The 14,524-nt window shown below is 42.3% G+C and overlaps 1 protein-coding gene across 1 annotated transcript; it reads left to right on the top strand.

The window, feature by feature from the left end:
• Positions 1–7,048: 7,048 nt before the first annotated feature.
• On the top strand, positions 7,049–8,212 carry LOC116023475. The gene is made up of 2 exons (XM_031264478.1): positions 7,049–7,426; positions 7,811–8,212. Exons 1-2 carry the CDS (start codon positions 7,049–7,051, stop codon positions 8,210–8,212), a joined length of 780 nt encoding a protein of 259 aa, XP_031120338.1.
• The last annotated feature ends 6,312 nt before the right edge of the window (positions 8,213–14,524 follow it).

Raw genomic sequence — 14,524 nt, 5'->3', positions numbered from 1 at the left:
CTCGTGGTGGTGAAGAAATGGGGTGCTTGAGAGTGATATTAGCTCGTGGTGGTGAAGAAATGGGGTGGGGAAGGGTTTTAAACTACTTCGCGCGAAATTTCCGCGAAAAATCTGGTGCCCGTCCACGTACGTCACCACGCGTGGCAGCTTACTGGTTTGTTCCCACGCGTGTGAGCAGGCCCACCACGCGTGTGAGCAGGCGTGGATGTGTGATTTTGCAAAATTTTTACCTTGATCTTTCTCCCTTCTTTTGTGAAATGACGATGTTTGTTGATCGATTGTGGGCAATTCGTGACTCTCGGATGGATGATCTGTACTTGTTAGCTCAACCAAGGTTATAGAAACATTGTTGAAACAACGAAAAAGAAGAATATACTATCAATAATAAGAAAAACTTAATGAAATATAAGATAACATTGGGACTGCCTCCCAAGTGCGCCATGGTTTAACGTCTCCAGCCAGACGTGGTATGTCCTATCCTTCGAGTCACACCGATTTTGGGACCCGTCCAAGCGTCCCATGCACTCTAGCTTCAAGGTATGCCCGGAGGTGGGGAATATCCTTGAATTCAAAAGCAAAGAAGGGGAAAACATAGTTATTAATAAATAAGCACAGGGTACTGTCCTAAGATGTTTAAGGATAGTGTGCCCCTCTTCTCCCTTCTCATCACATGTTCCATCCCCTAAGAATTTGTCCTTAAAGGTCTCCCAATGAACACTTTCTCCACCGTCTATCACATCTAAAGCGTTTTCTCTCCACTCTTGTTCTTTTGGATTGTCAATGGTGACAATTCTCTCTCCTTGTTCCCTTTTTCCTTCTATGATCCCTAATAATTCTCCATCCTCCCATGTAGGATCATCATAATCATAAAACTCACTTTCACAAGAATAAAAAGATTTTTCATCATCCCCACTCCCCAAATCATCACAAAATTGCAAGGAATCACACTCTCATGAGCAAAAAGAGGCTTTATCACACTCATCAAGATTACCATTATAGATCGTAAAGGAGTCATCCTCACAAACGTTATAAGAACTTTTGATAAGAGTTGGAGTGAGAGTCTTACCTTGTGCGGGTTTTTCGTCTTCCCACACAATTTCAATGTGATCCTCGTCCGCACTCTCAATCTCTTCCCATTGTGGTATGTTCAACTCGAAAGTCGAAACTTCTTGAAGTACCGGGGCATCAAGTTCTGTGTATTCTTCTACACTCACCTCTTCATCGTTAATCGTCTTTTCCATCTTGTCACTCTCTCGCTGGTTGGTCTCCATTGTCGGGTGGTCATTCGTGACGGGGTTGTCAACCATTGGTAGCATTCTCTTCATGAGCTCTTCCGACATCGATAGCATTTTAGTCTCAATTTCGTCTAGTGGAAGTCCTTCCTCGCGAAGAGTAAAGAGATTCTTCTTCATTTCTATTCTAATTTCATTCCTCAAGTTGATGGTATCCTCCCTGGCCATTTGTATGAACATTTCTAATTTATCCCTCAAGATTTGGATTTCGTCATTGACCAGTAGAAGGTACTCACAAGATGGTCTCTCATAAGGTATGGATTGGGTGAAATTTTGAGCAAAAGGTAGTGTTTTTGGGAAATATCTATCATTTCGTTGTGGTGGGGGTGGATAACTAGGATTAGTGTAAGAATGAGAATACCGATTTCTCTCAGGATTATAATTTGATGGAGGGTTATAATGAAATGGAGGTTCAGGATTATAATTTGATGGAGGGTTATAATGAAATGGAGGTTTAACAATTGAAGGAATTGTGGCCTTATAATGAAATGGAGGTTTAACAATTGAAGGAATTGTGGCCTTTAATGGAAATGGAGGTTTAACAATTGAAGGAATTGTGGCCTTTAATGCAAATGGAGGTTTAACAATTGAAGGAATTGTGGCCTTTAATGCCGGTTCACAATTGGGATCAATTTCTTTCATGACTTGAATGAGTCGGTTGTTAATACTCTCAGCTATAGAACTAAGGGATTCCTCTCCATTTTGGTATGTAGGTTTCTCAATTCTTTCATAGTTAAGCATAGAGGGGGTATCATAAGGATATGGTGCGTAGTTGGGATAAGGCGGAGTATTTTGGTAAGGAGAGTAGGTATATTGTGGTGGTGGGTATTCATAAGGATTTGGATAGTAATATGGGTAAGGTTCATAGGTTTGGGGTGGACTATTTGTTGTATATGGTCTTCCATGGTATGGGTAACCATGGGGACATGTGTAAGCACTCATTTTGTAAGCTTCAATTGATTTAATGAAGAGAATTTTCCTGTGCAAAGCTTAACAAACAACAAATATTTCGCAACTAGAAGTAGTTGCAAGTGAGTTAACAAGATATTCGAAGATAGTATGCTCACTTTTTCAATCAAATAATCAAAATTAAGAAATAAAACAAACAAAAGAAAGAAAGCAATTCAAGAACTCTTTCAAATCTACTTCAAAAATGTCAACACAATTTCAAGAACCGTTTGCCATCCCCGGCAACGGCGACATTTTGGTGGTATAGTATTTTGCAGTGAGGTGGATAAGTGGTATGGAAGTGGTAAAACGAAGAGTCAAGACTTCCCAAGTGTCGTGTCTCTCAAGGATGACAAATTGGAACGAATGTGTGTTGGCATTTAGGAGGTTGAAAAGGAAGAGTTACGAGAATAACTAAGGCTAGGATTCATTTTGTAAGAAAGTGGATGGTTTAAAAGGGTTTTGTAAAAGAAAAGGAAAGGCGGAGATTGGGGCTCGTGGCTAACCTAAGTGGGCTACCGTCTTTTGGTTTCGTAAGCAAATGATGTGGATTTGACTAGGGAGTTCACGGCACTTCACCAAGTGGCGTCACACTTTGGACTCCCACATCCTCATTCGGTTGGGGCATTTCATCGAACACCTTGTCTACCGCTCTTCTCGGACCTCTTCCTTTCGGACTAAGGGCGGAGATGTGGGTGAGTTAGACTCGTGAGTGGCCGCTATCGCGTAGACACTCACTTTCACTGGATTTGCTACCTAATGTGGCCACACTTAGGCACAAAGCTTAAAGAAAATCAACCACACAAATTTATCATCCAACAATCAAAAAGCTCACATGTCTACAAGCAATTTCATATCAAATCAACCACATAGTTTAGCTTCGGGGCCACCAATCCCCTTTCTATTCTACTCTAGCATTAAAATAAAGAAACAAGAGGAAGAAATTAAGGTTTCAAGGAAAACAAACATGAAAGCAATAAACATTTGAAGAGAAGAGTTACCTCCATTAAGAATGGTCCATTACATGTTGTCTTGAAACATCAATCCTTCCAATCTTGATCTTGGATTGAATCTAATCTAAAAGAGAAAGGAGTTTCCCCCAAGAGGGGAGAAAACCCTAAGGAATTTCAGATCTAATCTATTCTCTGGCTGCCCCCCCCCCCCCCCCCCCCNGGGTTATAATGAAATGGAGGTTTAACAATTGAAGGAATTGTGGCCTTTAATGCCGGTTCACAATTGGGATCAATTTCTTTCATGACTTGAATGAGTCGGTTGTTAATACTCTCAGCTATAGAACTAAGGGATTCCTCTCCATTTTGGTATGTAGGTTTCTCAATTCTTTCATAGTTAAGCATAGAGGGGGTATCATAAGGATATGGTGCGTAGTTGGGATAAGGCGGAGTATTTTGGTAAGGAGAGTAGGTATATTGTGGTGGTGGGTATTCATAAGGATTTGGATAGTAATATGGGTAAGGTTCATAGGTTTGGGGTGGACTATTTGTTGTATATGGTCTTCCATGGTATGGGTAACCATGGGGACATGTGTAAGCACTCATTTTGTAAGCTTCAATTGATTTAATGAAGAGAATTTTCCTGTGCAAAGCTTAACAAACAACAAATATTTCGCAACTAGAAGTAGTTGCAAGTGAGTTAACAAGATATTCGAAGATAGTATGCTCACTTTTTCAATCAAATAATCAAAATTAAGAAATAAAACAAACAAAAGAAAGAAAGCAATTCAAGAACTCTTTCAAATCTACTTCAAAAATGTCAACACAATTTCAAGAACCGTTTGCCATCCCCGGCAACGGCGACATTTTGGTGGTATAGTATTTTGCAGTGAGGTGGATAAGTGGTATGGAAGTGGTAAAACGAAGAGTCAAGACTTCCCAAGTGTCGTGTCTCTCAAGGATGACAAATTGGAACGAATGTGTGTTGGCATTTAGGAGGTTGAAAAGGAAGAGTTACGAGAATAACTAAGGCTAGGATTCATTTTGTAAGAAAGTGGATGGTTTAAAAGGGTTTTGTAAAAGAAAAGGAAAGGCGGAGATTGGGGCTCGTGGCTAACCTAAGTGGGCTACCGTCTTTTGGTTTCGTAAGCAAATGATGTGGATTTGACTAGGGAGTTCACGGCACTTCACCAAGTGGCGTCACACTTTGGACTCCCACATCCTCATTCGGTTGGGGCATTTCATCGAACACCTTGTCTACCGCTCTTCTCGGACCTCTTCCTTTCGGACTAAGGGCGGAGATGTGGGTGAGTTAGACTCGTGAGTGGCCGCTATCGCGTAGACACTCACTTTCACTGGATTTGCTACCTAATGTGGCCACACTTAGGCACAAAGCTTAAAGAAAATCAACCACACAAATTTATCATCCAACAATCAAAAAGCTCACATGTCTACAAGCAATTTCATATCAAATCAACCACATAGTTTAGCTTCGGGGCCACCAATCCCCTTTCTATTCTACTCTAGCATTAAAATAAAGAAACAAGAGGAAGAAATTAAGGTTTCAAGGAAAACAAACATGAAAGCAATAAACATTTGAAGAGAAGAGTTACCTCCATTAAGAATGGTCCATTACATGTTGTCTTGAAACATCAATCCTTCCAATCTTGATCTTGGATTGAATCTAATCTAAAAGAGAAAGGAGTTTCCCCCAAGAGGGGAGAAAACCCTAAGGAATTTCAGATCTAATCTATTCTTCTGGCTGCCCCCCCCCCCCCCTTCCCCTAGGTTTTGGAAAAAAGGGGTTTATATAGGTGACAAAAAGACAAATTTCCCGAAGTGGCCCTTGTGGCCCGACCACGCATGTCACCACGCGTGGTGGAGGGCGTGGATGGCTACTGGAAATGTTCCACGCCCCTCCACACGCGTGTTGGGCTGCGTGGGAAGATCCTGCTTTGCGGCTTCGTTTGTCTTTTGCTTTGTTTTAGCTTCAAGTCCCTTTCTGATCTGCAAAATACTTCAAAACTTTTCCTAAAATCAATGTTAGAAGATTTTGATCACATCCGAGCTTAAAATGCATGAGATTGTTATAAACGAGTGGCAAAACTTTACACTTTTATCCCATTTTAGATCCTTAATATGTATTATTCTTGGTGCTTATCAAATACCATCTCCAAGAAGAAAGATGATGACCGGAGTGAACAACCAGAGCAGTCCGAAGCAGTGGAGGAAGCTTCCTTATTCGACTCCTAGCCCGACCGGACAGTTAAGATCGGCATTGCGTTGGGCCAAGATCTTAAGGAGGCTATCTTGGCTGTTCTCCAAGAGTATTTTGACATCTTTGTGTGGAGACCTGAAGATATGCCCGGGATAGATCACCAAATCATCTATCACCACTTGGCAGTACAACCGGATTCAAGACCGGTCAAACAAAAGTAGAGACATTTGTAAGCTCACCAGCGAGATTTTGTTCGTAAGGAGGTAAAGTCACTCGCATCTGCCGGGCACGTGCGTGAGGTCAAGTATCCCAATTGGTTGGCCAATGTGGTCCTGGTACCCAAGCCCCTGGTTTGGAAGATGTGTGTCGACTATACAGATCTGAACAAGGCCTGCCCCCTGGATCCTTACCCATTACTGAGCAGTGCCGGGCTACTGAGCTTTATGGATGCCTTTAAAGGATACCATAAGATCATGATGGTAGAAGAGGATGAGGCCAAGACAGCGCTCATCACCCCGGACGGTCTCTACTGTTACCGGGTGATGCCATTTGTTCTCCGAAATGCCGGAGCAACTTACTAGAGAATGGTGAACGCAGTCTATGGATACTTGATTGGAAGAACGATGGAAGCATATATTGATGATATGCTGGTTAAGAGCGCAATCATGCATGATCATATCAAGGATCTCCAGGAAAGCTTTGAGATTATGAGACGACACCGGTTAAGGCTTAGCCCAACCAAATGCACATTCACCGTGCAGACCAAGAAGTTCTAAGGGTTCATGATGACAAAGAGGGGGATCAAATCGAACCTCACGAAAGTGAAAGCGATCGTTGATATGAGACCACCGATGACTATCCGAGAGGTTCAACAGCTAACAGGTCGGCTAGCCGCCTTGAGCCGATTCCTCTTGAAGCTCGTAGAACGGGCTCACCCGTTCTTTCAGACCTTGAAGAAGACCAGCACATTCGCTTAGATGGAAGACTGTCAGAAAGCTTTCGAAATCCTCAAGGAGTATCTCATATCTCACATCGTCCTATCCAGACCAGAACCCGGGGAAGAGTTACAAGATTATTTGTCTATATCCGACTGAGCTGTCAGCGCAGTACTTTGTAGGACAGATTCTAAGGAAACCCAATGGCAGGTGTACTATGTCAACTATGCGCTTCAAGGCCGGAGTTGCGGTACTCCCATTTAGAGAATGTGGTCTTTGCTCTGTACACGACAACCAAGAATCTTACCCCTTTGCAGAGTAATCTGAGTCCTGACCAATCAACCAATCGACACGATTCTTCGAACAACGACGTCATCCAGTCGCTTGATCAAATGGGCGATGATGCTGACTCAGTTCGCAATAGAGTATACACCTTGACATGCCATCAAGGGACAAGCATTAGCGGACTTTGTGGTAGAATGCTCGGCGAGATACTAGGGTACAGAGAGCACAAATAGCTCTTACCCGAACACCTGGGAAGTCACAACTGATGGTTCGAGTTGTAGGAAGGGAGCGTGAGCCGGAGTAGTGTTGACCAGCTCGGAGGGGTTCAAAATATATTACGCTTTGACGTTCCAATTTTCCACAACAAATAATGAGGCAGAATACGAGGTGTTCGTAGTCGGCCTGCGTCATGCCAGATCCATGGGAGCCCGCCACGTCAAGATTTGTACTGATTCTGCCTTGGTGATCGGCCAAGTGACGGGAACCTTCGAGGCTAAGGGTGCTCGGTTGGTTCATTACCGGGATTACTCCCTCTCGATCATGGGATCCTTCGACTCGTGTGTCGCTGAAAATGCGAATATGCTATCTCGATTATCTCACAAAACTCTCGAGTACATTTCAAAAGTTGCCCAGATAGAAGAGGTCTCAGCAGCTTGCATTGACGTCGCCCCCTTAGCCCCGGTAAGCGAGGAAGGTGAAGACTGGATATCCGACCTGAGGGTTTATATTGAAACTAGGGTCTTACTCGAGGATGAAGCAAGAGCTCGGAAAGCTAAGTTGTGCGCTCCTCGATTTCAAGTATTAGAGGGCTAGTTGTACCGAAAGTCTTATGGGGGTCCCCTGATGAGATGTTTGTCCTGATTCAAAGCTGACCTTGTCATGTCAGAGTTACACTCGGGTATATGCTCGGCACATCAGGGCGGTAAAACTCTAGCTCGACAGATCATGTTGATCGGATATTACTGGCCCTCAATTCAATTAGATTGTGAGAAACTCGCTTAGATTTATGAGTCGTGCCAACTCTACGCTCGCGCGCCCGGAAGTCCGGCAGCGTTTTATCACTCGGTTAGCTCGGCTATCCCTTTCGCAAAGTGGTGTGTGGATATCCTGAGGCCATTTCTGCAGTTGACTGGACGATGACGGTTAATTATTGTTGCTATTGATTACTCCAAATGGATTGAGGTCGAGCCGCTCGCTACAATCACGTCCTATCAGTGCGCCCGTTTTCTATGGAGGAATGTCGTCTCCCGGTTTGGAGTTCCAGTGCAGGTGGTCACGGATAACAGGAGACAGTTTGAGGGGGAATACTTTCAGAATTCTTTGGCAACCATCGGTACAAAATCTGTCCGGGCGTTAGTGGCGTACCCTCAAGGCAACGGCCAGGTTGAAAACGCTAATCAGACCATCTTGGAAGGGCTAAAGAAGAAACTACATTCCGCCGGACGCAACTGGGCCGATGAACTTCCTTACATCCTATGGTCGTACCGGACGACCCCGCGTAAAGCTACCAAGGAAACGCCTTTCGCGTTAGTTTATGGAGCCGAAGCCTGGTTTCCCGTAGAGGCGTGGATCCCGACCTCCTAGAAAGGGCTTATGATGAAGAGAACAACGATGCAATGCTGATCTTAGACTTAGATTGTCTGGAAGAAAAGAGAAGTGTGGCTACTCGGATGATCGAGGAGTACCAAAAGATTTTGTAGGACTACCGGTATGTCCTACGCGAAAGGAAAGCCAATAAGCCGCTCGAGGGCGGGAAATTGGCGCAAAGTTGGGAAGGACCTTACGTCGTCTAGGCCGTCATTAGGCCGGGAACGTATTGACTTGAGACTACGACCGGGAAACCCGTGGATCGGATCTGGAACTCCCAACATTTAGTTCATTTTTATCAGTAGAACTTGTAGTAGGGATAAGGGCCTGCGCGCCCCGAGGTTATCACTTGGATTTGTTGTACGCCATTTAGGGCTCGTTTGTTTGTAATGAATTTTATTGCTTTCGAAAAGGTGTTACCCCGGGAGCAAGGTGCCTGGTTAAACGGTCCTTGAACCCAAATTCGGTGGGAGCAAGGTGCCCGCCCCGGGAGCAAGGTGCCCGGTTAAACGGTCATCTGACCTCAATTCGGTGGGAGCAAGGTGCTCACCCTCGGGGAAAGGTGCCCGGTTAAACGAAAAGTAAGATAAGAAGTTAATGACGAAAACGAGCAAAAATTGAAAATTCAAAACGCCCGGAGGCTTATCCGAAAAAGCTCGCTAGCGAGCAATAAATTTTTACACCCGGCACATCGGGGACCTCGCAAGGAGCCGATCCTAGATTATGAACTTCTTCCAGGAGCACGGCCAAGAGTTTCAGGAGGTCGTCCTCGTCCACGGACGCTTCAAGGGCGGCGCGGACGTCTACTTGTTTGGCCTTTCGGCCACCGTTGAAGGCCCACGTCCTGTAGGTGTACATCAGGTCTTCCCCAATCGGCGTCCGAGAGACTACGCTTAGGAACACCTCGGCCACTCTGGTGACGATCTTGTCGGAGTTTTGTAGCCGCCAGTTGCTTCTCCAACTCTTTGATCTTGTCATCCCGCTTGTTCAAGACCCTCTTGAGCGAGATGATTTCCTTGTGGCACACTTTGTCGCCCTCCCTCGCCCGAGCAAAGAGATCAGTCACTGAGTGAGCCATTTGTGAATAGGTTGAGATTTCAAGCCAGAACAATTGAGACTAAGTAGTCACGCAACATAAATCAAGCTGAAAAACTCACATGCATCAGGTCCCGAGCTATCTTTTCCCAGACCTGATTGGTCGACCACTTGGTGGTGTTTTCAGACCGTGGCACCGCGGCGCAGATTTTGCTTAGAAGAGTGGCTGGGGAATCGTCGCCGTGTTTTAGAAGAATGTCGATCACCGAAGTCGCCGATGATGAAATGACCCGACGTTACCGCTTAACCGGACCAATCTCCTTGATGTCTAGTTCGATAACCTTGTCTTTTCCCCTCTTCGCGGGAGAGCGGGAGGCCGAGGCATCTTCCTTGGGACTTGTCGGGCGTGTTGTTGTCAAAGGCACACCAGTGAGAATTGAGTCGATCGCCTGGGCACCTTATTTGGATGTCTCCTCCTACTTGGACACTAGGCTGATCTTGGTAGCCGAGGGTGGAGGGCGCGCGGAGATCAGAAAGTTCCTCATAGCTGCAAGAAAATAATAAAATGTGTTATTCATGGTCGTGAGACCTCCGCGAACACCTAGGAATTCCGGCCTCGACTTGACCAAACACCACGAACCTGCTGAGGTCAATTCCTGTGGAGGGGGGCCTACAGCGACGGTTACGACCGCTCTTTTTGGAGTGCATTATTCCTTAGGCCGTACCTAGAGGGCTCGAGGCCGACATTGAAATATTTCTCGGCTATGAGGAAGATGTTGTACTCATATGCCTCTGCAGAAATCTTGATTGATGCGTCGTTTAAAGCTCTGGTCTGAGCCGGACGCGTGTGTTCAGTTACGAGGGTTGGCCATTCACGCCCGACCGGGAGAGGCCATAAGTACGCAATCAACAAAATCCGTTCTTTCCACTCTCTGTTGTCGGGTAGATGAAGGATTTTACAGAAGTGCCCCCAGGATTGAATGCATAAGACCCCTCCTCCGTGTTTCAGGGATAAGGGTCGGACATAAAAGATAAAACGAAAAAGCTCCATGGTAACCGGGAGGTTATGGCGACCGCAGATTTGCAAAAAGTAGGCCAAGGTCCGGTGTCCGTTTGGACTAATTTGCCCGGGCAGCACACCGTAATACTTCATAAATCCCAAATGAAAGGGTTGGAACGAGAACGTCAAGGGGGCTTTTAGCGAATCGAGGTGGACCCCGAGCCAGTCCCCGCGCGTCCGCTCTATGATGTTCCCGAGCGACCGCCTGGTATTATATCTCTCGTGACCGGTCAAGAAGGTCGAGGCCTCCTCGATTTCACCACAAGTGAGGAGGTTGGTGTGTTGCCGCAAACCTTCGCAACTCATAAATGTCCTCCCTTAAACGCGTGAGGATTAGAATCTATTAGAAGATCGGCCAGCCGATCCCAGTTCATGAAAGCAGCTCGGGGACGTTTTCCCCGGCCTGATGTCCCCGTTTCTATTACCAGCGGCTCCGTCACGGGCCGAGAGTTGGCTTCGGCGAGGTTATCGACCATCTAGAAGTTCGGTAGATCAACCGATTCGCCCGGGATGACACCGTGAAAGAACTGGCCTCAACCGAACCGCCGTAGCTCCGAACGGAAGCGTTTTGACTATCGGAACCGCTCATGGCTTCACCTTACAAGGACGGGAAGGCGTCTCAATAAAGGTGGCCCGGAACATTAAAGACCTCTGTTTAAGCCTGCGATAAAATAAGATAAAGGCTGAGGGCGAGTAGATTTTTACCTGTGGAGGAACATAGCTGTCAATTAAGAACGGTAACTCAGTTGAGGCCGAGAAATTGAAATTTAGATCGGGAAGCTCTGACTCGCGAAATTCAAGAACGTAAAGCGAATTCCCGCAGCTGGCCCCTTTATTTATAGGCGGCGCGAAAGAGACGTGACGGTTTAGTTCCTGAAAACGTGGCGACGTCCGCTAGGCACCCCCTGATCACGACACATGTTATTAGGGCAGAGGTCATCCCTCACGTCACCCAAATGTCGCCCTCCTACGATGGCCGGAAGATCATTGGATTCCGAGTCTATCAAGGCATCCCGGCCTCCTCCTCCCGGGACTCGTCCGAGACCGGGCTGGGGGAGCTAGTTGATAGGGATAATTCCCCGAACTACTCCCGGTCTACTTTTACTCCCGACCTATTTCGCTAGGCCGACCTTCATTCCCGGTCTATTTCGTACCGACCGGTTTTAGGGACATAACCGACCTTAGTTGACCGGTGGCACCAGAGCCCTTGGGATCTCGCCTAGGAGATCTTTTTTATCAGGAAGTCCAGTCCCCTCAGAGTATTGGTCTTGGGAAGTTGTGCACGATTGTTGCATGGCATATGGCTTGTGAGCATAAGGCCGGCCAGTATACCAGTGCATGTTCGCCATGCGTCCATCATGCTGTAGGCCTGGTACTTGTCTCCTAAAGCACCTATAAATACCGCATTTAATGCATGGAGGATGACTTTTTGGCTATTTCTTCTACTTAATAGTCAAAGAGGCCGGGAACCTCTGACCCACTGTCACGTTAACCGATTTCTCTTAGGGTATTCTGTACTGTACCCGACTTAATTCTTAATAAAGAGTATTTAGTTCATAAATCGTATTTTACTCTATCAAGTTGAAACAGAGAATATTACTCTGACTTTTAAAAATTCTTTAAAAGTCATGAATCGAATATCAAATTATTTATAAAAAATCCTAAAAAATTTAAACCGAATATATTCAAACTTTAAAGTTTAAAAAGTCCATAAAAGTCTTGGTCAAATATACTCGTTAATAACAACAAAATAACTAGTTGAAAATACTCTCTGGTTCTCGATCCTTATACTATGGATTAGGGTTCACAGTGCATTATGGACCCCGGTGTATGTATATGTCTTATATTGTGAGTTTTTGTGTCTGTGTTATGAAAATCTGTACCTTAAGAGTACGAATTCTGTACATGAAACAAATTAGTAATTGTGTCTTGTGTTATGAAATTATGTACCTATGAATACAAATTATGTACATAAATCAGATTTGAAAAATAAGTAAATATATAACATGTGTATGTGTCTTCTGTTGTGATTTTTTGTGTCTTGTGTTTTGAATTTTTTTAGCTTGTATTTAAAATTTTATACCTTATAAATATGAATTATGTATCTCGTTGTTTTGATCCAAACCATAATATTATGTGAACCCTAATCCATGATATAAATTGTCTCACGGCAAAATTGTCAATTGTCTACTCTTATGCAATTTTGGTACAAATTATATACAAACTACTTTGTTCAGAATCTCTTTAAGTTGCGTTATACTAAACATTTCGAAATTATATTTCGTATCTTCTAAAATATCAATCTAAAACAAACTTTCCTCTTGAAATTGAATCTTAACATATCATGTAATGTGCATGGTGGGAGGTGTATCCCCGTGAAGTGTAGGCTAAGATTTCCCCAACCCATGTTTTGCAAGTAATCGCAACACAAAAATATCTCAATATTGATTATATTTACAAAAAAAAAAAATGATTTTAGTTTATTAATTATACCTAAATTATAGATTTAGTGTATAAATTATTTTTTTTTGGTGTAGCTCAGGGCTTTCATCGTCGAACACAGTGACTAATCTCCTCGCTGGATTAGTGTATGAATTATTAATTTATACAAATTTTTCCTTTAATTATATTGAAAGTGACAGTATCAAGCTATCAATTCATTATTTATAAATTTTGTTAACATTAACAATTTATTTTAAATTTTTAAATTACTAAAGAGTAAATTAGTCATTTCGTAAAAATTTCAAAATTCCTTCCATGAGTCTTCATATATAAAGCATTAAATTAAAAATAGTTAGTAGTCTTGAATATGCTAAAATAATTAAGAACAAATAGTGCAAATTAAAAATGAATTCCTACTGATTTAATATTTTTGGCATAAGGGTCAGATAGACATATCTACTACCCACAAGTGCTCAATTAACTCCTTGGTCTAAAATAAGATCTAATTTGATAAACAAACTTCCTAAAATTCTTGCATTTACTATTTTTTTTCAGGTTCCATAAGGTTTTGATGACATGGTGTCTGGTTAAGCTGGCGTGGTTGGCAAAATATATATATATATATATATATATATATATATATATATTGACATGGCATCTAGTACAGTAAAATATTACTTTATTTGAAAATTAAACCCCCTCCCCCTCCCCCTTACCCCAAAAAAATTTTAAAAGCCCTAATAGCCCCAATTTGTGTTTTGAATACGTAAAAAGTGGGAGTTTGAAGAGCTACTTTCCCCTCCATAAGTACTCCGAGTAGAGCGAGTTGAAGAAGAAGAAAAGGGAAGAAAGGAGTGATCTATGTGTAATCTCTTTCTCTCTATAGCTACATTTTCAATTTCTATTTTATGCTCCATTTTTCTCGTCTTTCGATTTTCAGTTTTGGATTCTAATGTCTTTAGCTTATTATGGACACGTTTCAATCTCTATAGACATAGAATGATAATGATTTATTGATATTATATTTTGTCAAAGCTTTTACAGCTTCCCTGACATTATATAAGCATGAAAAGTTCAAAGTTTAAGATATGTATTTAAACTTAAATGGTCTATTGGGAATACAACTAACTTAAAATCGAAGATGGGTTTGAGAAGATCAAACTGAAGAAAGAAGTTTAAAATGATAGGGTTTGCTTGGTTTTAATTTATAGCCTTAATAAATTTCATGTCAACAACATTTTATTTAATTAAATTTCATGTCAACAACCTCTTATTTAATTGAATTTCCATGTCATCTTAATAAGGGTGGCAACTTGATATAATCTGGAAATAATGGTAGATGGACATATTTAACCCACTGCCAACATCTTTTAATATGAAAAGGATATGATGGTTTATATATGAATATTCATGGAGGAAATATGAGAAAATTTTACAAAAAGACCAATATATTTTAATAATTTAGAAATTCAATATAAATTGTTAATGATAACAAAATTCAATATGAATTGTTAATATAACAAAATCAATAAGTAATTGGTTGAAATTGTTCCTTTCAACATATTAAATAAGAAAGTTTGTATTGAATAAGAATTCATAAACTAAGTCTACAATATAAGTATAACTAATGAACTAAAATCACTATTTTCCCTTATATTTATATTTAAAACCAAAAAAAAAAAAACAAAACAAAAAAAACAAAAAGAAAAGAAAAACAAACAAACATAAAGATTTAAAAAAAAAAAAAAAAAAAAAAAAAAAAAAAAAAAAAA

This window comes from Ipomoea triloba, chromosome 6 (assembly GCF_003576645.1).
Source record: "Ipomoea triloba cultivar NCNSP0323 chromosome 6, ASM357664v1".
Taxonomy (NCBI): domain Eukaryota; kingdom Viridiplantae; phylum Streptophyta; class Magnoliopsida; order Solanales; family Convolvulaceae; genus Ipomoea; species Ipomoea triloba.
The sequence above is the reverse complement of the archived record's forward strand: the minus strand, read 5'-3'. Positions and strand labels throughout refer to the sequence as shown.